Raw genomic sequence first — 22,500 nt, 5'->3', positions numbered from 1 at the left:
GTGTAGAGGCTGTGTGTGTAAACTGTGGTGGTGTAGAGGCTGTGTGTGTCTGTTAAAAGCAGTGGTTTAGAGGCTGGGAGTGAGGGTATCGTACATAGTACTGACTCTTCAAAATAAAACTTTAATGCTCCTACCGCGGCCACTTACTGTCACACAGCAGATTTGCATAATGACACATTTGCGGTCGGCTGTGACACTAATAACTCACGACTAATAGGCACTAATAGTATCGCGGCACCTTGCTTAACATCTCCACGCACACTTTCTAAGTCCTCCACTGAGTCTGGTAAGAAACGCCAAATAAAATGTCAAAACTGTTCAAATTTTTTAAACGTGAAAAAATTGGTGAAATAACTGAATTAACAATAACTCACGAGTACTCAGTAGAACAAATATTTTTTTTTAACAAAAATCTGGCTTAACTGAAGAAAACCAATACAATTTATTGATGACAGTTATTTTGATTTCTTGGAATGGAGTTATTTTCAGACTGTCATTCACTCCAAAAAAATGAAAACAGAAGCAGCGTTGCAGACGGGCCGGAGGAGAGTCGGGGCTGAAGCCCGGCCCGCTCAGCAGTTTGGGCGGGAGAGAGGGGGGGCCCGTCTCTCCGGAAGGTTCCGCAGGCGCGGCCGGAGACTGACGGCCGCGCTTACGAGAGCCGAGCGGCGCGCTAAACTCCATTAGCGCCCGCGCCGTCGCCGCGACGACAAACCGCGGCTAATCCCGGCAGAACCCGCCGGCCGGGGGGGGGGGAGGTGTGAATCCATCGCAGATTACCTCCATCGATTCGGAAGGCTGTACAAGCCGGGAGGACTGACATCTGTGTGAAACGCATCATCCGTCCGGACGGGCGAAACAACGGCGGCGGGGCGAGGGGTGGATGGACAGAGGGACAGGAAGGACAGAGAGAGAGAGAGAGAGAGGGGGAGAGGGAGAAACAGAGGGAAAGAGAGAAAGCAAGACAGAGAGGGAGAGAGAAAGGGGGAAAGAGAGCAGGCGACACAGGGGCAGAGAGGGTGACGGAGAGGAAGAGAGAGAAGCGCAGAGAGAAAGCGAGAGAGATGGAGAGAGATAGGGAGAAGGAGAAAGGGAGACAGAGAGAGAGGAAGAGAGGACAGGGAGAAACAAGACAGAGAGGGAGACGGCAGAGAGGGATTGAGAGAAAGGGGGAAAGAGAGAGAAGGACAGAGAGAAAGCGAGAGAGATGGATAGGGATAGGGAGAAGGAGAAAGGGAGACAGAGAGAGAGGAAGAGAGGACAGGGAGAAACAAGACAGAGAGGGAGACGGCAGAGAGGGATTGAGAGAAAGAGAAAGGCAGACAGTGACAGATAGGGGGGACAACAGGACACACTGGAGATTGGTGAAATCAAACAATTGCTGCAATACATCTGCAATAAATTGATTTAAACAGATTAAGTAAAAAAAAAATATATATATATAAGTATACATATATATAAATGCATGTGTATGTTAATGTACACATAGGTATAGGTTAAGGTACACATATGTATGTATACTATGCATACTCACAGGTCTCCATAAAGAGGCAAAGAGTTGTAATAATACACCCTAGAAGTTTTTGAATTATCACTATTATAGTTACAAATGTTTTTACTGGTTTATCTCATTTTAAACAAAAAATGTTAATTTATTTAATATGACTTCGTTTACAATAAGTATGTGGAACATCCAAGGTCTGAAATCATCAGCCTTTGGACTAAAGACCTTACACCATGATTTCCAAAACAGCATAAAAGAAAAGGATATTATCATTTTGCAGGAAACATGGTGTAAGGCAGCCATGGTCACCCACTGTCCCCCAGACTACAGAGAGATCATCATACCCTCCCAAAAGATTAGCACTATACATCAGGGCAGGGATTCAGGGGGAATAATAATCTGGTACAAATCAAAATTACACAATTTTATAGATCCCTTAAAAATTGGCAAACATTATTTATGGATTAAAATCAAGAAAGGTCTTATTCTTTCAGAAAAAGATGTATTTCTCTGTGCCATATACATCCCTCCCTCAGAGTCCCCATACTACACAGAAGATATGTTCCCTGAATTAGAAAAAGAGGCAAACCATTTCCAGGCCCAGGGAAATGTGCTCATATGCGGGGACCTGAATGCAAGAACAGGAACACAACTTGATTGTACCAGCACACAGGGAGATTACTATATAACTAAAAAATGCCCTTTATTAACAATTCTCCCTATTCCCACAGAAACAACCATGATCATGTAATCAACAAAAATGGAAGAGAACTCTTACAACTCTGTCGAAGTCTGGGTCTGTACATCGTCAACGGTAGGTTACGAGGGGATTCATTAGGAAGATATACATTTTGCTCACCTCTTGGGAATAGTACAGTAGATTATATGATAACAGATTTAGACCCTTTCTCTCTCAGAGCATTCACTGTTAAGCCTCTAACCCCTCTGTCTGACCACAGTCAAATTACTGTGATTTTCAAAAGGACAGAAATTAACAATACTACACACACAAAGCCCAGTAAGCTGTTAAATATAAGAAAATCATACAGATGGGTTCAAAACAGTGAAGAAGAATTCCAGAAAGCAATTAGAGATCAAGAAATTCAAACACTTTTAGACACCTTTCTGGACAACCCATATATTCACAGTATAGAAGGAGTCAATCTGGCAGTAAAAAATGTCAATGCTATCTTTGAAAAAACAGCAGAAAAATCACAATTAAAAATGAAAAATAAACTGAAACCTCAACTCAAAAAAGAGGACAAATGGTTTGACCAAGACTGTCAAAACATCCGAAAAGAACTAAGAAAATTGTCAAATCAAAAACACAGAGACCCAAATAACTCAAATATACGCCTTCTTTACTGTGAAGTACTAAAGCAATATAAACGTACACTCAGAAACAAAAAGGCACAATATACTGAAAAGCAACTGGCAGAAATTGAGGAGTCAATAAATACAAATCAATTTTGGGACCGATGGAAAAATCTGAAAAAAACACAACAAGAAGAATTAGCGATACAAGATGGGGATATTTGGACAAACCATTTTCAAACACTTTTTAAAAAAGTGGAATTAGGAGCAAATCCTGACAAAAACCATATAAATAAAAAATTGCAGGAACTTGAATTGGCTATTAAAGATAATCAAAATCCATTGGACTTCTCGATTACTGAACAAGAGCTTAAAGATAAAATTAAAAAATTGAAACCTAAAAAAGCATCTGGACCTGACAGTATTTTAAATGAGATGCTAAAATGCACAAGCACAAAATTTCAACTGGCCATCCTAAAATTATTCAATTTGGTTCTGAGTGTAGGTTACTTCCCTGACATCTGGAACCATGGGCTTATAACACCAATATTCAAAAATGGAGATAAATTTGACCCAAACAATTACCGAGGCATCTGTGTGAACAGTAATCTGGGGAAGGTACTTTGCAGTATCATAAATTCTAGACTTTTAACCTTCCTTACTAAACACAATGTCTTGAGAAGAAGTCAGATGGGATTTTTACCAAATCACCGCACATCTGATCACATTTACACCCTACACACCCTAATTGAGAAATATGTAACCCAAAACAAAAAACAAATATTTGCTTGCTTTATTGATTTTAGAAAAGCATTTGATTCTATTTGGCATCAAGGGTTATTCTACAAAATTATTGAAAGTGGTGTAGGGGGTAAAACCTATGATCTAATAAAATCAATGTATACAGGGAACAAATGCGGCATAAAAATTGGCAACAAAAGAACAAATTTCTTCTCTCAGGAACGTGGAGTAAGACAGGGCTGCAGCCTTAGCCCAACTCTTTTCAATATTTATATTAATGAATTGGCAAACATATTAGAAAAGGCTGCAGTGCCTGTCTCACTCTACACAACTCAGAGATCAAGTGCCTGTTCTACGCAGATGACCTGGTTCTCCTTTCCCCCAGTGAACAGGGTTACAGAAAAGCCTAGACCTGCTAGAACAATACTGCCAGACCTGGCCCTGGCAGTAAACCTTAACAAAACTAAAATTATGACATTCCAAAAGATCCAGATCTCAGGAACAAAACACAAATTCATGTTAGGAACACACTACATTGAACATTCCTCAAATTACAATTATTTAGGGCTAAAAATCAGTTCTACAGGAAACTTCAACATTGCAGTGAATGAACTAAGGGAGAAAGCACGCAGGGCCTTCTACGCCATAAAACGACAAATTTGTGTAGAGATTCCAATTAGAATTTGGCTTAAAATCTTTGGAGCTGTAATCGAACCAATTGCTCTTTATGGCAGTGAAGTGTGGGGTCCACTCATCAGTCAAGAATTTGGCAAATGGGACAAACATCCAATTGAAACCCTGCATGCAGAATTCTGTAAACATATCCTGAAATTACATAGAAACACAACAAACAATGCATGCAGGGCAGAATTAGGCCAATACCCATTACTTATCAAAATACAAAAAAGGTCAATCAAATTTTGGAAGCACCTAAAACAAGTGACCCCCACTCACATCAATACAAAGCCCTGCAATACCAAGAGTTGAGCAAAGCAAACAATCCCCTCACTCAGCTGGTCCTGAGCCTTAGTTCCCCACATACACTAACACACACTAACACCTCACCTGCTCAGGATCAGAACAAAACTACAAACATAATTAGAATAAACCAAATTGCAACACAGCTGAAACAGAATTATATAACCTACTGGGAAACTAAAACAAAATTGCAAAGTAAAATGAAATGTTATTTGGCCCTAAAAAGACAGTATGCTGTAGCGAACTACCTGACCACAGTTACTGACAAAAAACTGAGAACCACCTTGACGAGGTACAGACTCAGCGAGCACCACTTAGCTATAGAAACTGGCAGGCACAGACAATCATGGTTGCCAGAAGAAAAAAGATTGTGCCAACAGTGCAAAGGCAACCAAATTGAAACTGAAAAACACTTCCTAATGGAATGCACAAAATTTGACCAAATTCGCCAAAAATTCTACCAAAAAATAATCCAGAAATGCCCCCAATTCAATTATATACCCAATGACGATAGATTACCCTACCTATTAGGAGAAGAAAAAGGCTGCTGCATATTAGCAGCACAATTTGTGTTCTCCTGCCATACTCTGAGGGACAATGTGTGACCACCTCATGCACACATTTACACACAGCATACACATGAACAAGCAGACACATAATATTCACTCATGCACATAACACACAGATAGTCAGACACACACACACACACACCTAACATCACTTACTGGTATTTTTGTATATATATATATTTTTTTTTATTTATTTTATTTTATTATTTTTTTTTTTTTTTTTATATAACGGATTAATTGTATATAGTTGTATGTTATAACCACTGCTTTGGCAACACAAGTGCCTATATTTGTCATGCCAATAAAGCACTTTGAAATTGAAATTGAAAATTGATAGGGAGATGGAAGGGAGGGAGACAGTAGAGAGAGAGAGAGAGAGCGGGGGGGAGAGACAGGGAGGTGGAGCAGCACACAGCTGAGAGCTCTCCTCATACATTATCTTTCCCATCAGAGTAATGCATTATCTGTTACCTCTCCTCTCCGCCTCCCCCCCCCCCCCACGGTCCCCCTCACCGCCCCCCACCGCACACACGCGTCTGCACTCTGCCACGGAACACCCCACTGCCCGTGACCTTGGGCTGCAAACACACCTCCTCTCTGCCGGGGATCAGAAGCAGGGCCAACGGAAAGACACTGAGGAGCAGTGAAGTGCTGCTCAGTCTGAACCAGCGCTGATCCCCCCCTGCCCCCCCCCCCCAAGGAGGGGACGCCGCTCCCCTGCCGGAGGCCGGCGAACCCTTTTACACATGGGTTAAAGAACACACACTGGGGCGAAGGCCTATTCTGCCACACGGGTGCGTGTGTGTGTGTGTGTGTGTGTGAGTGTGTGTGTGTGTGTGTGTGTGTGTGTGTGTGCGTATGTGTGTGAGTGTGTGTGTGTGTGTGTGTGTGTGTGTGCGTATGTGTGTGTGAGTGAGTGTGTGTGTGTGTGTGTGTGTGTGCGTATGTGTGTGAGTGAGTGTGTGTGTGAGTGTGTGTGTGTGTGTGCGTATGTGTGTGAGTGTGTGTGTGTGTGTGTGTGTGTATGCGTGTGAGCGTATGTGTGTGTGAGTGAGTGAGTGTGTGTGTCTGTATGCGTTTGTGCGTATGTGTGTGAGTGAGTGAGTGAGTGAGTGTGTGTGCGTATGTGTGTGTATGTGTGAGTGAGTGAGTGTGTCTGTATGCGTGTGTGCGTATGTGTGTGAGTGCGTGAGTGAGTGTGTGTGTCGGTATGCGCGTGTGCGTATGTGTGTGAGTGAGTGTGTGAGAGAGAGAGAGTGTGCGTGTAGATAGGTGCACAAGACGTCTGTCTCCTCTACCTCCAATTCCCTATTCCACTGCCTTCCTAATTCCTGCTCTCTCTCTCTCTCTCTCTCTCTCTCTCTCTCTCTCCCCTTTTCTCAGTAGGTGCCAAATTCAATCAGGCATCATCAGCCTGACACACGCAGCCGGCAGCCGGAGGACTGGAGCGCGGTGCGTTTTACACTCAGACACGTCTATGAGGAGATATTAATCACTTCTCCCCCCTCTTCCCACAACCGTTTCTCCCTGCTCCGCCTGACTTGGCATCTCTCTCCATCTCTTTCTCCTCTCGCACTCGCTCCATCCTCTCTTGTCCCCCCCACCCCCCCCCACACTTTGGTCTTCTCCTCCCGCCTTCTCCCTCGTTCTTTCTCTCTCTCTCTCTCTCTTGCTCTTTCTCTCTCTTTCGCTCTCTCTCTCTCTCTCTCTCTGCCTCCATGCCCCCTTCTCTCCAGCTGTCAGGCTCGTGTCGGGGTACGGGGTCTCTAACGAGGACAGGGCCGGGGAACAAGAATCCGACTCAGACCCCCATTAGTCCATCGGGTGTTGCCTAATTACAGGCCCCTGTCCCCCTGTCTCCACCCCCCCCCCACCCCACCGGGATGAGGAAAACCTGGGCGGGGCAAACAGAGACTCGCCAACGAAAAGCAGAAAGCAGGCGGGCGTGGGGACGGAACGGGACGCTGGTACGTCCCGGGCGGGGGGGCCCCTGTAGGGGGGGCCTGTTGGCGGGAGGGGTCGGGGGGGGGGGATTAAAAATGCATGGCGCAATCACAGACCCGCGAAGGCATTTTCCCCGGGAGGCGCCACGCGCGGACCACGCTCGGCAGCGACGGCGGGAAGCGGGGGGGGTGGGGGGGGGCGCGTCGTGCAGGAAACGGGGGTTGGGTGGGGGGGGGGGGGGGGGAGTCGCATCACGCGCCCTCGAAAGCAGCTGGTTATTATCGCCGCTTCATTATTTATCGAAAAGCTTTTCGCGCGTCCAAGTGGCCAATCTTCCCCCCGGCAGCTGCTCCCCGACGCCCCCGCAACGGCTGGGGTCTGCGCGCGGACGGCCAATCGGCCGAGGCCGCCGCGCACCTGCCGGCCAATCACCACAGGGAACAGGGAAGGGAGGGAGGGAGGGAGGGAGGGGGGTCCAGACAATACAGAGCACAGGTTTAGGTCAACTGCTTTGACCAGCTACCCGTATGCACAGGCAATCCTGAGTCTGCTGAGCGTGAGATCCAATTCCAGAGCGACCGTCAACATCGGGAAAGGAAACAAGAGCACTGCTCACTCCAAGACCCACTGGACACTCAGAATGAACTCCTGAAGGCGCGAGATCCCAAACACGCGATTAGAAGGAGCGACATAGCTCAGGAGGTAAGACCGATTGTCTGGCAGTCAGAGGGTTGCCGGTTCAAACCCCGCCCCGGGCGTGTCGAAGTGTCCTTGAGCAAGACACCTAACCCCTAACCCCTAACTGCTCTGGCGAATGAGAGGCATCAATTGTAAAGCGCTTTGGATAAAAGCGCTATATAAATGCAGTCCATAGAACGCTCTTAACTGAACATTCTAACGCTGATGTCACAGTCGGTACGAGCGACGGAGTTCTAGAACACCGACTTAGACTTTTGAAAAAAAAAAAACATTCTAAAAAAACCTGCACTTCAAAGGGTGTTATAGTTGGAAGACAGCACTTCATTTCCGTCTGTGCCAAGCGAACGCAAGCGGCCGACGTGTCATAAACACCTTCCGAATGCATTTAGGAATGAATAAAACAGCGCCCGGGCGAGGCGTGGAGAGGTTTAGCGTGCCGATAGCCGAACGCGATTAAAAGGAAGCGGCAGCGTTCCTGGGCCTCTGTGACAGCAGCTCAGATGAAGAGAATGTTTCTGGAGGATGACGCCGTGGGGTCGTTCTCTCCGACGCGGTTATCGACGGGGCTGAGAGACGTTTTTAACCCACGCCGCGCCGCGGTCCTCAAAGCCCTCACACCGCAGTGACAGACTGTGCTACATTTTCTTTAGGGGGGGGGGGGGGGGTACATACATTAAGCATACAATAAGGGGAGGCAAAAAACTAAAACAAGACCAGGTTAAAACCTAGTATGTGGCTGGACCGAACCGGCCGACTTCACAGACGTGCGCGGTGTAACTCTATCAGTCAGTCAGTCAGTCAGTCAGTCAGTCAGTCAGACAGTCAGTCAGTCAGACAGTCACTCAGTCAGTCAGGCAGACAGTCAGTCACTCACTCACTCAGTCAGTCAGTCAGTCAGACAGTCAGTCAGTCAGTCAGTCAGTCAGTCAGACAGTCAGTCAGTCAGTCAGTCAGTCAGACAGACAGTCAGTCAGTCAGACAGTCAGTCAGTCAGTCAGTCAGTCAGACAGTCAGTCAGTCAGTCAGTCAGTCAGTCAGTCAGTCAGTCAGTCACTCAGTCAGTCAGTCAGTCACTCACTCAGTCAGTCAGTCAGTCAGTCAGTCACTCAGTCAGTCAATCAGTCAGTCAGTCAGTCAGTCAGTCATTCAGTCACAGACATTCGCGTTTGTAGGGCTGGCCCCGCTGTTGCGGTCCAGCCAAAAAAGAAATAGAGAACGTGGTGCTTCACATAAAAAAAAAAAACAAAAAGGACAGAAGTGTCCGTCGCCGTGACGACTCCAGCGTAGCGTGACTGCGGCCGGCCGCGTGGAGAGCTTAACCTCACAACCCGCATTACGGGCGCTATGAATTTCGATGAGGCGCTCGCTCCGTCCCCGTTCCTGGTCCCTGTCCTCCCTGGAGGGGCCCAGGGTGTTAGGAGGGGGGGGGGGGGGGGGGGGGCGGCGTCGGCGGCCCGGGGAACGAGGCGTGTTAGGCAGGGCGGCGGCGGGACCATTCCGAGCCGCTGCCCCCGTCTCATCTCCTGCAGCGCCCCTCTGTCTCTTCCCCCCCGATGAACAGGGGACGGGGGCACCGCTGTTTGCTTACTTCTGTTTAAATAGATCCATCTGTCCCCTTAATGGAAGGCCCGAGCAGGGAGGGAGGGAGGGAGGGAGGGAGGGAGAGAGAGAGCCCAGCGAAAAAATAAAAGAGTGAGCTGAGGCTGGACAGCTGAGGACAAGAGGAAAGCAGTAGGGCACAGCAAAGGATCATGGGAAGCCCGTTTCCTTGCTGGAGGGCTAAGCTCAGTACAGCATTTATAGCACCAGAAAACAAAAACAAGAACACCAGTTTCCTACGCCTGGTGCTAAATTTACGAGAAGATTTTATTGGACTATAGGGACTTTAGGGCAAAATCACACACACACACTCACACATTAATATACGTACACACACACGCACACTCATTCTCACATACATAGGCGCACACTCACTCCAAAACTCAAACTCAAACGCACAGACGTTGACGCTCCTCACTGACGCCCGTGCACCTGCAGCAGGTCCAAACGGCCATTTTGTCAGTTTTGGAAACACAGTCGTAACGCCGGCACAGAGGAGAGGGGGGGGGGGTTAAGGTCCAGATCCGGCCCTCTCTCCCAGAGCCAAAAAAAATGTGGAGAACAGAAAACACACCGACAGCGAGAGGCCCGCCACACACACACACGTACGCGTCACGCACACCACCGCCGCTGCTGCTCGGCCTTGTGGGTAAAAAAAAAAAAAAACACCAAAAAGGCCCTCTCGCTTCCTACTTCCTCTTGATGAGCTCCCGAGCTGTGATTAGGAGCGTCTGAATGTGTTATTACACCCGTCTTCATGATTAGCGTGGGGGGGCGGGGGGGGGGACTCCAATTAAGGAGGGGGTGGCGTGGGGGAGGGAACGGGGGGGGGGGCTATATGATTAGATATGATATTTAAATGACATTCCGTCGCTAAATGCTAATAAATAGCGGGAACCTTTATATTTTTTCATATTAGGGGACGGGCGGAAAAAGAGGATATTAAAAGCTAATGTAGACAATGGCGGAGGCCCCCCTTTTAAATGATGTGGAGAAAGGTTAAGGTGTATCTAATTACATTTGCTCGAGGGGTATCTTGTCAGCCGAGCGCACCGCTGGGTTTTTTTTTCTCTCTTCCTCTCAGAGAGGAAATTATGACTGCTTTTTCACCTGGCGCCGGACGGGCTCCTCGGAGATTGATGCGCCGCTGCTACACGGGGGCACTCGCGGGGGGGGAAACCGACACCTACTTAATACCGCTGTAATAACACGGTATTAACACGCGGCCGCGCATTATCGCGCGTCGCAATACCGCGCCGCGCGGACCGCCGGCGCTACGTTCGCGCCGCCCGCGATAATTTATTTTCCCCGAGACGATCTCCGCGGAGAGCAGCGACGTAGAGACGTGGCAGAGGAGGGGCAGCGAAATGTTAGAGTACAGCGCCATTTGTCCACTTCCTGATTTTCCTTCTATTATTACTGTATATTTTTCACACCAAATTGGTTCAGGTATTTTTGAAAAAAAACGTTATGTTAAAGGAAACCTGAGTAAACACAGAACTCGTTTTTAAAATGATTATTTCATTTATTTAACAAAAAAAGTTATTCAACATATCACCCATGTGAAAAGGGGCAAATATTTTTTTTCCGACACAGACCAATAGCGCACCTCTTCAGACCGCACCATGGCAACCCCTGACCCCTGTAGCTATCCTTTGTTTTTTTTTGGATTTCCTTTCAGGATAATGGTGTCGGACATACCGGTGTAAGCATAGAGTTTGTTCTGTAGACATATTGACTTTTTCTGACTGTACCAACTGTTGGTTTATTCATTATAAATTAGCCTTAAGCACCTTGTCAGGAGGTAAGAGCGGCTGTCTGGCAGTCGGAGGGTTGCCGGTTCGATCCCCCGCCCTGGGCGTGTCGAAGTGTCCCTGAACAAGACACCTAACCTCTAATAGCTCCCAACGAGCTGATTGGGACCTTACATGGCAGCCTTTCACCGTTGCTGTGTGAGTGTGTGTGTGTGAATGGGTGAATGAGAGGCATCAATTGAAAAGCGCTTTGGATAAAAGCGCTATATAAATGCAGTCCATTTACCATCCATTTACTTCTGGCGGGAAAGTGAATGTTTGTATTCCTGAAACTGACATTGATTTGCTCCACTTTTTCAATCTGCTCTTGATAAGAGCCTCTGCTAAGTGACTGTAATGTAATCTTGTGCATCAATTTACATTTGAACCAATGACGGGTCCTTCTGTTCAGTGGGCTGCCAATCAGAATTCAGCTGTGAACATCCAAGATGCAACGGACATGCCCTGTCAAACCTCCAGCTTTCATGCGTAGAAATGGCAGCATAGATTACACGTAATGAAATACATTATTTTTTTCTGATAATACATTTGGAATAGGTAAGTGTGTGTCTTTATCGCGTTGCTAAATGGACGTTTTACTCACAGGAAACAGAGGACTGCACAGGGTCTTTAAATGGCGAAAACAGTCAAAGGTTAATGAGACCTAAACTACGACCGTGAAGAATCAGTGTCCCATGAACTATAACTCAGGAAGAGCATCGTTAAAGACCGCAGAGACAGGAAGTGGATGTAAAGAGGCTGTGGGGACAGGAAGTGGATGAAGAAAGGCTGTGGGGACAGGAAGTGTATGTAGAAAGGCTGTGGGGACAGGAAGTGGATGTAGAAAGGCTGTGGGGACAGGAAGTGGATTTAAAAAGGCTGTGGGGACAGGAAGTGGATGTAGAAAGGCTGTGGGGACAGGAAGTGGCTGTAAAAAGGCTGTGGGGACAGGAAGTGGCTGTAAAGAGGCTGTGGGGACAGGAAGTGGATGTAAAAAGGCTGTGGGGACAGGAAGTGGATGTAAAGAGGCTGTGGGGACAGGAAGTGGATGTAGAAAGGCTGTGGGGACAGGAAGTGGATGTAGAAAGGCTGTGGGGACAGGAAGTGGATGTAAAAAGGCTGTGGGGACAGGAAGTGGATGTAAAGAGGCTGTGGGGACAGGAAGTGGATGTGGATGTAGAAAGGATGTGGAGACAGGAAGTGGATGTAAAAAGGCTGTGGGGACAGGAAGGGATGGATGTAGGAAGGATGTGGGACGGAAGTGATGTAAAAGGATTGTGGGACAGGAAGTGGATGTAAAAGGCTGTGGGGACAGAAGTGGATGTAAAAAGCTTGGCAGTGGTGTAAACATGGTCTGAAAGCTGAGGACTCAGAATGGGGTGAGGGGTGGGTGCCAGATATAGTGAGATGCAGAGAGCTCAATTCCAAACGCAGTCCTCCTCATTCCGCTGCTGTAAATGCTGGGGAGGCCTGGTGCCTGTCGGATTCAGGACGAGGGGGGGAAGGGGGGGAGTGTCTTAGCGCGAAGCTGGCTACCCCGGGTGCGAGGCTGAAGGACGCCGCCGAGCGGCTCTGAGTTACCGCAGAGAGCGGCGAGACACACGCCCGCCGGGGCACAGCGCTACCGCTAACCGCCGCTAACCGCTGCTAACCGCTGCCCGCCAACCGCCATCGAGTACCTTCACCGGGCCCTTATTAATAACAACAACAATGCCCAATCTCCACAAGGGCCCGGCGGCGAAGGACCAGAGGGCTGAGGAAGAGCACAAAAGAAGAAGAGGAGGAGGAGGAAAAATAAGATAATGACGAGAGGGGTTGACGAGGATGGAATTAGCAGATGGAGGGACCTCATTACCGAGAGGACGGGGGACCTCAATAACGAGCTCGCGGCTTTTTCGTCTTCCGCCCAATCTGTCCCCCGTCTCTCGCAGGGGTTCACCCCCCGACCCCCCCGAAGAGGGGCCGCCGTCCCGACCCCCACCCCCCACCCCCCCGGCGAGACGTCCTTTTTTTAACGGATCTTTACGATTCGCTCTTTTTCTTTTTTAACACGGAAAAAGACGCTCACCGGCTGATTGGCTGGAAGGTGACGCAATTACGGGCGGGCGCCCCCAAACCTGACCCCCTATCAGACGCCGAGGGGAGACGGGGGGGGGGGTAAACAGGACCCGCAGTCCTCCGGTAAAAAAAAAACAAGGAAATAAATAAAGAAGTCATTAATGAACAATCTGGCGACGGCGAGGAGAAAAACAAACGCGCTCAACAACAACGGCGGAAAAAAAAAGAGTCCAAAACAGAAGACGGCTCCCCGCTGACACCGCGCCCCGCCCGGCAGAACCCGGTATTTTGGTCTTTGATTGAATTAGTCCGTAAATAAACAGAGGGGGGGAGACGGAGAGGAGGGAACGTCGCTGTCGAATTGGCGGGCGGCTTGTTTACCGGTCGCGCTCTTAATGACGCTAGCGGCTGGGCGGCTCACCCCGAGAGCTTCCTGGTGCGATCGCACGCAGACCGGGAGATAACAGCCGGCATGACGAAGGTACCAACCCCCCAGTACTTTTGGCTAGGTCAACAGGGACAAACTCAACACCCTACCTCCGTTCTCCAAAAAAGGTCTCTCTGACACCAGATAGCCCAAGTTTCACAGGAAAAGGAAGTCCAAAAAAAGGACATGGGTCATTCCCCCCCTTCAACCCCCAAGAATATCTGCAGCCTCTACCGACCTGGGCCTGTGGCAAAAAGGGCAGCTTCCAAACTTCTGGACAGTTCCACCAAGAGTCAAGGGGATAGCAAGGGTCCAGCCAGGGGGTAAAAGAGGGTTGGGGGTGGGGGTGGGGCTGGAGGATGAGGTCTTTCCTTTCCTTTCCTCTCTGCCTCCATCTCTGTCTCGCTCTCTCTCACTTTCTATCTCTCCCTGTCTCGCTCTCTCTGTCTATCTCTCTCTGCCTCTATCTCTCTCTCTCGCTCTCTCTGTCTATCTCTCTCTGCCTCTATCTCTCTGTCTCGCTCTCTCTGTCTATCTCTCTCTGACTATCTCTATCTCCTCATTTTCTGTCTCTCTCTCGGTCTCTGTCTCTGTCTCTCTCACACACACACACACACAAACAAGATAAAGATGTAGCCTGTAGCTTCTGTGTGTGTGTGTGGGGGGGGGGGGGACCACACCCTGTTCTGTAAACCCTACGTTCCCCTCCTCCCCCAAACCCCAAAAACCAACACCCTCAGAAAGTCAGATAAAGTTGCCCAGGCCCCACCGTCAGCTCCCTGTATCAGACAAGCCATATGAGATTTTCCGCCGGCGTCCGCGATTACTTTCTCTCAAGCGATCGATTTTCAGGGGGGCTCCTCCGGTGTCGGGGGCACCCTAATGTCCTCTGACAGGATGAGGGATGAGCCTCTGCTCTCCTGCCACTGCTCTCGCAAATAAATAAAAAAATAAAATAATAAAAAAAGGAGTCCGGGACATTTAAATCAAGAAAGAGGGGGGGGGGGGGGGGGATGTCGTTCACATCATAAATCTCTCAGCTCTCCCCCCTCCGCCCGTCCCGACCCAGCCCCACAGCCCCCCGATGCCAGCGTGACACCCGCCCCGCAACCGTCTATTTCACATCCATAATTTTACTTTTTTTTTTTTTTGTCCTTGGGTGGTTCCAGGGATGCGTGTTTTTTTTGGAGGGTTTACGGGGGGGCCGGATCAGACCACGCAAGACAGGCGTCCGCCCCGCCCCGTCCCGCCCCCACGCTGGGGGGGTTCAGAACGCAGGGACCAGCTCCTTCTCTTTTCCTTTTATAAATCTGAGTACGTCCAATCACCCCCCACCCCCTACCCCAACGTGGAGCGGCCAGCCAATCGCCTGCACCCGCAGCCGCGCACGTTCGTGAGCTCCACTGAATGATTTGGGGAGAGCGTAGACGTCCACGGTTCTCCTGAGGACTTCTGACAGGCGCCCGGTCCACTGGCGGGGATCGCCATAGCGACGAACTCGGAACCCTCTCCGACTGCCCCATACCACCCACCCCCCCCCCCCCGCCCGTTACCCCGGAAGACGCAATCGCCAAACCCGCGCGACTCGCACCGAAACCACCAACGGGACGACCGGTTCTCGCTCGTCCCGACCGCGGAGCTTCTCCACCCCGGCTCACCAGGGGTGCAACCCTGTCCCCTGTTCCTAACTCGAACCACTCACTGCCCACCCTCCACCGTGGTCTCAAGACGCGTCTCTTCAGACTGTACCTTTGCCAGCTGTAACTCTGCTCCTCCACAGGGCCTCTCCCAATCTCAGATGACTGTCTTATATCACTTGTATCTTGGTCTTCTAGCACTTCCATGTTCGGTCCATTATTAAATGTGTGTTGTGCTCAAACGTTGCAAGTAAATCATGGATTCTGTGAGATACACAAAGTCTAGTGCTTTGCCTAAAGAAAGCTAAAGCAAACGAGCAGGTGTGAACAGTCCTTACCTCTATGTCTGTTGGTCGTTTTGTCGAACATGAGCATGGCATCTTCTACCTGCAAAACACAAGAGAGGAGAGCGGGTCAGTCACATGTACCATACAGGGGAGGAGCAGGTCAGTCACATGTACAGGTGAGGAGCAGGTCAGTCACGTGTACCATACAGGTGAGGAGGGCAGGTCAGTCACATGTACCATACAGGTGAGGAGCAGGTCAGTCACATGTACAGGTGAGGAGAGCGGGTCAGTCACATGTACCATACAGGTGAGCAGCAGGTCAGTCACACATACAGGTGAGGAGCAGGTCAGTCACATGTACCATACAGGTGAGGAGCAGGTCAGTCACATGTACCATACAGGTGAGGAGCAGGTCAGTCACATGTACCATACAGGTGAGCAGCAGGTCAGTCACACATACAGGTGAGGAGCAGGTCAGTCACATGTACCATACAGGTGAGCAGCAGGTCAGTCACATGTACCATACAGGTGAGCAGCAGGTCAGTCACACATACAGGTGAGGAGCAGGTCAGTCACATGTACCATACAGGTGAGCAGCAGGTCAGTCACACATACAGGTGAGGAGCAGGTCAGTCACATGCACCATACAGGTGAGCAGCCGGTCAGTCACATGCACCATACAGGTGAGGGGCAGGTCAGTCACATGTACCATACAGGTGAGCAGCAGGTCAGTCACATGTATCATACAGGTGAGCAGCAGGTCAGTCACATGTATCCTTACACCCCCCCCCCCCCCCCCAGGAAGCCCTAAAGCCCCAGTCACACACGCTGGACAGGAGCTTCACTGCTGTATAAAGACGATCCGTTACACTGGTGGTCCTCTAAGAAGGACAGAGTGAGACGTGAACTTCCCAGTGCGCACCACCACCCACCGAACGCACCCACGCTCCCTCTCTCCCCCAGATGCTATTTAACCTTCTTAAAACAGAAAACCACCCCCACCCTCCCCACGCCACAAGTGTGGGTGTGGGACAGACGCTTAGTGGGGACGTGGTGCTCAGCCTGGGGGGGAGAGGCCTTTAAATGTCACACTTCCGTCTGTGTGTGTGTGTGTGTGTGTGTGTGTGTGTGTGTGTGTGTGTGTGTGTGTGTGTGTGTGTGTGTGTGTGTGTGTGAGTGTGTGTGTGTGTGTGTGTGTGTGTGTGCCGGGCAGAACCCTTCGATTCCCCGGTCCTGGTCGCTAGGTAACGAGGGCTGACTGCTGACTGGCCAGGTCCAGAATGGGCGAAGGGCCGAGCCGTGAGGGGAGGGGGGGGGGAAGTCACCTGGACGCAGACCCCCCCACCCCCCCCCACGCTGGGAGAGTTTCCTGTCAGCGAGCAGAACCAGACAGGGCCTGTCCAACTCCACCCCCCCCCCGCCCCAAATGCACACACCGGACCACCAGTGAGACCGCGAGGTCGTCACGGGAACGCCGGGTTCGCCCGTCTCTTCACGCCGCCCACCGTCACCACGGCGATATCCCGGGTTCAGTTATAAACGGAGAACGCGCGCGTGACGCTGTCACTGCTTCCTGCAACTCGGGCCAAACCAAGAAAACCTGCTGCCATCCAAAAGCGCAGGGGTTCACAAACCACAAACAACACACCCGGCTTAATGAAATAAAAGCCACGCCCGTGGATGACCCCCCCCACCCCCCCAGAGTGGAGGGACGCTGGCTGACAGCGCGTTTCGATCATTTCACGTCGGGCTGGGTTTATTAATTGGATCTCGGGAGCGGGTCTGTTTATTTCCCTTTTTTTTGGTTTTCTCATCAGGCGGGGAACGTGTCAGGTGACCACGAGCACGCCCAGGCTTGTCCGAGCTCCGGGGGGGGACGGGGCGGGGGGGGGGGAGAAGCGTCCTCCGTCTGTCAGATCGGATGAGGCTAAATTTGAGGGAGGGTTCCAGAGCAAAGAGAGCAGCGGAATAAGATCAGCTCCCGGTGCACCTGTACCGCACGTCAGGCAGACCCGGTGGGGCTCAGCGTGCGGGCGGCGCCAGGAACACTCTCATAAAACCGAGCGGAATTTCGGCGAGACGGGGAAGACCTGACAGGCAGGCCCGCTCGCTGGCGGGTCACAGGAGGGGGCCTGGCTGTGAGAGCGGCGGGGGGGCGGGGGGGTGGGCTGGGAACGCAGAGCTTTAATTTGTAATTTGGTGGGGGTGGGTGGGTGGGGGGGGGTTGTGTAATTCACAGTGACAGCAGTTTAGATGAAGGCACCATTTTGTGTTTTTTGCATTCGGACGCGCGCGACAGATCCGCTTTAGGGAGACGCCAAAGCGCACAGACACCCCGCTGTCCGCACAGCGCACACGAGTCTGTCTGTGAGTCAGTCAGTCAGTCAGCCAGCCAGTCAGTCAGTCAGTCAGCCAGCCAGCCAGCAGCCAGTCAGTCAGTCAGTCAGTCAGTCAGTCAGTCAGTCAGCCAGCCAGCCAGTCAGTCAGTCAGTCAGCCAGTCAGTTAGTCAGTTAGTCAATCGGTCACTCAGTCAGCCAGCCAGTCAATCAGTCAGCAGCCAGCAGTCCAGCCCATCAGTCAGTCGTCAGTCGAGTCAGTCAATCAGCAGTCTGTCGTGCCAGTCAGTCGTCGTCAGTCAGTCAGTCAGTCAGTCAGTCAGTCGTCTGTCAGTCAGCCAGTCAGTGTGTCACTCAGTCAGTCTGTCAGTAAGTCAGTCAGTAATTCTGTCAGTCAATAAGTTGGTCAGTGAGTCAGTCACAGTCTGTCTGTCTGTCCTAAAATGGGTCAGGGGAGAAAACTCAAGTGACAGATAGATAGATAGACAGAAAGAAAGAAAGAAAAAAAGAAACTAATGATTTTCTTTTCATTCCGTGTGACGATCGATGACTGAGGACAGGATAGCAGGAGCGTTTGAAATCGCACTTTCGCTGAGGCAGGGCGACGCACGCACTGAGAGAGCAGGGGGAAAGATGAAATACCGGGGGGGGGGGGGGGGCACAGAGAGTGAGAGGGAGAAGGGGGGGGGGTGTAACGATGGATATTCATGCTCAGGTCCCGGCCAGGAAGAGGCTCAGTCACCGCGGGGACATTTACATTTACACAACAGAGCTGGAAATGAGCACGTCCCGTTCCGACGTCCTCTGCCCACACCCCTGCACCCGCAACGCTGCCCCCACCCACACACCGGAAACTGACCGGGGGGTACAGTACGCTGCAGCTCAAAGGGGGAAAGGGGGGGGGGGATCTGAAGGACAGGGCACAGATTCACCCGGCCCAGGAGATGGGGGGGCTGGAGCAGAGCAGAGGAGCTAATCCATCCTGCTCTGTGCTTGGAGCAGTGAGGCTGCGGGTTCAAACCCTATGTGGGGCATTGCCACCGCATCCATCAGTAAACAAGGCATCTCCACAGACGTCTCTGGAACAGACCACATACAAAGTGAGAAGAAAATCATTAGTTTTGATTTTTTTCCCTTCTTTCTGTAGTCTTTCTTCCTTGTTTTCCTACAACCCATCTCTCCTGAGTAGTATTTTAAGAAGTCAACAGCCCACCTAGAGCTTTCAAGGTTCAGACCTGAACCTCCAGAAAGCCAATACCATTCTACTGTTGAGATTCCCTTATCCTGACCTGTACAATACCCAGTCCATCCATCCATCCATCCATCATCCATTATCTACACTCACTTATTCCACAATACCCACAGCAGAATCCATCCACACACACACACACACGCATGCACGCGCGCACAAACCACCCAGCCACTGATGAAGGGTGATTGTGCTATAATGATGAATGTGGAAATTTCAGAAAAGAGGCCGTATCCTTTAGAAAGGGAAGGCTGAAATGCATCAATTGTGTCTGAAAGGCCCTGTCCAGTGTGGCTGAACTGATATTCCTCCCACTGACTCACATCAGAGCAGGATCAGTGCACGGGAAGCCATGTCTGTGTGTGTGTGTGTGTGTGTGTGTGTGTGTGTGTGTGTGTGTGTGTGTGTGTGTGTGTGTGTGTGTGTGTTCGTGTGTGTGTGTGTGTGTGTGTGTGTGTGTGTGTGTGTGTGTGTGTGTGTGTGTGGTGTGTGTGTGTGTGTGTGTGTGTGTGTGGATGTGTGTGTGTGTGTGTGTGTGTGTGTGTGTGTGTGTGTGTGTTATGTGTGTGTGTGTGTGTGTGTGTGTCTGTCTGTGTGTGTGTCTGTGTGTCAGACGTGGCTCCAGTGCTCAGTGCTGTGTTAAAGGCGCTGCCATTCTCACGGGGGGGGGCACTCCAAAAGCAGCGGAGTCGATGATGTCACTGCGTTCCATTTCCCAGCAATCAAAGGGTCCTGCTCTTAGGGCCTCGGTGCCCCCTGCCCCACAGCACCCCCCACACTAACCAGCCGCCAATCAAACACTCACTGCCGAAGTCGTTCATTCCTTTCCTGGACTCTGATTTCAACACACCCCCTCCCCATCACCAAAGATAGTCCTGATTTACCAGAGTGCATAATCAGCTCCTTGCTTTTCAAAACGCAGTCGCACGCACCCGCTGCTTCTCTTCAGCACAGCGAGCTGCGGCCAGGAGCTCAGCGTCACGGTAGAATTACAGCAGAAGAAGAGCTTCAGCTGGTGAAGTTTTGTTTTGTTTTTGGAATAAGTGAAGCTCAGAAATAGGAACAATATAAGCGGCCGGTCGATTTAAAAAATCGCACAAACGAACTCCTCCACAGCAGTAATACAACAAACTGCGCTCTGAAGAAAAACAGTACGCAACTGTTTTATGACAAACAGCCATTTTAGGAAACAGTGTCTAACACAGGCCTCGCCAGCAGAACAAAACCCTTACCGATCTTAAAAGGGAAATTCATAAATATCCAACCGGCCTCCGACCAAACAAGCCTCTGCTCCTTCCATTTCCCTTTTAAGGGGGCCACCCAGAGACACTGACACAGTGAATCGGGCCGACTCTGTTGGGAATCCATGACGACGGAAAATGGGCCCACAACACACCGGACCACACGGGGGGGGTGGGGGGGGGGGGCCCTGAGGTGGCGGCGACGCCTGTGCATGCGGCAGTGAGGTTGCCGGCGGCTACAGAGCAATGACTTCAGGTGGAGCCTGGCGGGAGGCTAACGCAGACGCGCTAACCGCAAAACTCCGTTCGGCTCTCCGCAAAGGCCGGCTCGGACAATACCCGCACGCAGAGAAGGTGGGCGGCCTGCAGCCTCACACACAAAGAGAAGCCCGCGTAAAACTGCGCCCTAAAAAAAATGCGGTATGATTACAGCAAGTCAGGAGCGCATGGACAAGCTCGCTGATCGCAGGATCAATCCTCCATTTTGTTGCTCCCCGGGCACTCTCAAAGAGGACGGTGCTTTGAACAGAAACCCCTCAAGCCCCTAAAAAAAGCCAGAGCGACTCCTGCCTGCAGGCTGATCTGGTCGTAACTGGTGTGAATCAAGCCCTTTTTTCTCCTGTATTTCTCTGCCAAAGCAGCTTGGATTACATTTTTAAAATTTTTTTATCAAGACATCTACTCAATTTGTCGACAATCTTTTCTCCAAACCCCCCTCCATCGCTTAACCCCCCTCCCTCCATCCCTCCATCCCGTCCTGCTTATATATATGGTAATTATATTAATCAGCACAAAATGCAGTTATTAAATCTGCTAATTGGTATGTAAATAAGATCCCACTGACACCGGCAGACCCACAATCCCTTTCATTTAAAAAATAAATATGAATCTGTCAGTTTTCATTTTCCGCCGCCGCCGCGGCAACGGGCAAGCCTGGACGCGTCCTGGATATTACCGCCAAAGCGATGGAACCGCAGGCCAGCCGCGGCCGGGGGCGGGGGAGGGGGGGGGGGGGGGGGGAGGGGGGGGTTCTGCGGACCGAGAACATTGGCTTAACCTCGTTTAATTTCTCCCCCCCCCTGTCCCCCCCAATCGATGGCTGAACCGTGGACGTGCCGAGCTGCGGGTACCTGGCCGAGCCGGGGGGTGGGGGGGGGGGGGGGGGCTGCGTGCCTTTTCCGCTTGATGAAAAAAGCAATAACGTCTTCTCTCCTGTCGCCGCGGACGCGTCGCGGCCCGGGAGCCGCTGTTCCGCGGCGCTGGTTACCCAGAGGGCCTCTGTGCGACCGGCCTACCCGCGTTCCCCAAAACCGCCACAGAACTGACATTCTGCGAGCGACTGACACAAACACAGGGCGGTGAGTAAGTGTCTGCCCCCCGCCTGATTTCCTCTGTTACTGCAGATCTGTCACACTGAATGGTTTCAGGTCCTTAGACAACATGTAACATTACACAAAGGGAAACTGAGTAAACACAAAACACGCTTTTTTAAAATAATCACTGTATTTATTTAATGAAAAACATTACGAAACACCCATAAACTCTCCAGGATGTAGACATAGTCGTGTCAAAGACTACCATAAAGAGAAGACTACACCAGCATAACCTCAGAGGGTACACTGCAAGACGCAAACCACTGGTAAGCCTCAAGAACAGAACAGCCAGGTTAGAGTTTGCAAAAAAATTAAAGAACTGTAGAGTTCTGGAACAAAGTCTCATGGACCGAAGAGACAAGTATGAACTGGTACCAAAGTGCTGGAAAGAGGAAAGTGTGGAGAAAGAAAGGAACGACCAATGATCCAAAGCACCCCCTCCTCCCCAATCACCCGATATGGATGAAAATCCCCTCAAATTAAAACAGACAGTCCGCACTTTAGCCTCATATTCACTATTTCATTTCGAATCCGATGCGCTGGGGAGCACAAAGCCAAAAGAACAAAAAAAAAACCTGCCTCTGTCCCGATACCTACGGACTTGCGCTGTATATATAAATGTGAACGTGTCAGCTGTGAAAAGATTAGGACTGACAGCGCCATTTTGACCCGCCTTATTCAGAGAGGGGACGTCAAGTCTGAAGGAAGAAAAAAGCCCCCCCCGAAACGTAATAAAGCATGATCTGTATC

The 22,500-nt window shown here is 50.4% G+C and overlaps 1 protein-coding gene across 5 annotated transcripts in view; it reads right to left on the bottom strand.

Moving 5' to 3' along the window:
* The window catches only part of msi2b (musashi RNA-binding protein 2b), a 239,845-nt gene that overhangs the window by 99,583 nt on the left and 117,762 nt on the right, over positions 1 to 22,500 (bottom strand). For all 5 annotated transcript variants that reach the window (XM_064301190.1, XM_064301189.1, XM_064301188.1 and 2 more), the window contains one exon: positions 15,602 to 15,650. In XM_064301190.1, the coding sequence (XP_064157260.1) occupies positions 15,602 to 15,650 (49 nt within the window). The remainder of the gene's footprint in view (positions 1 to 15,601; positions 15,651 to 22,500) is intronic.

The sequence above is a fragment of the Anguilla rostrata genome, chromosome 12, assembly GCF_018555375.3.
Source record: "Anguilla rostrata isolate EN2019 chromosome 12, ASM1855537v3, whole genome shotgun sequence".
Classification (NCBI taxonomy): Eukaryota; Metazoa; Chordata; class Actinopteri; order Anguilliformes; family Anguillidae; genus Anguilla; species Anguilla rostrata.
Note: the sequence above shows the minus strand (reverse complement) of the source record. Positions and strands in the feature narration are given on the sequence as shown.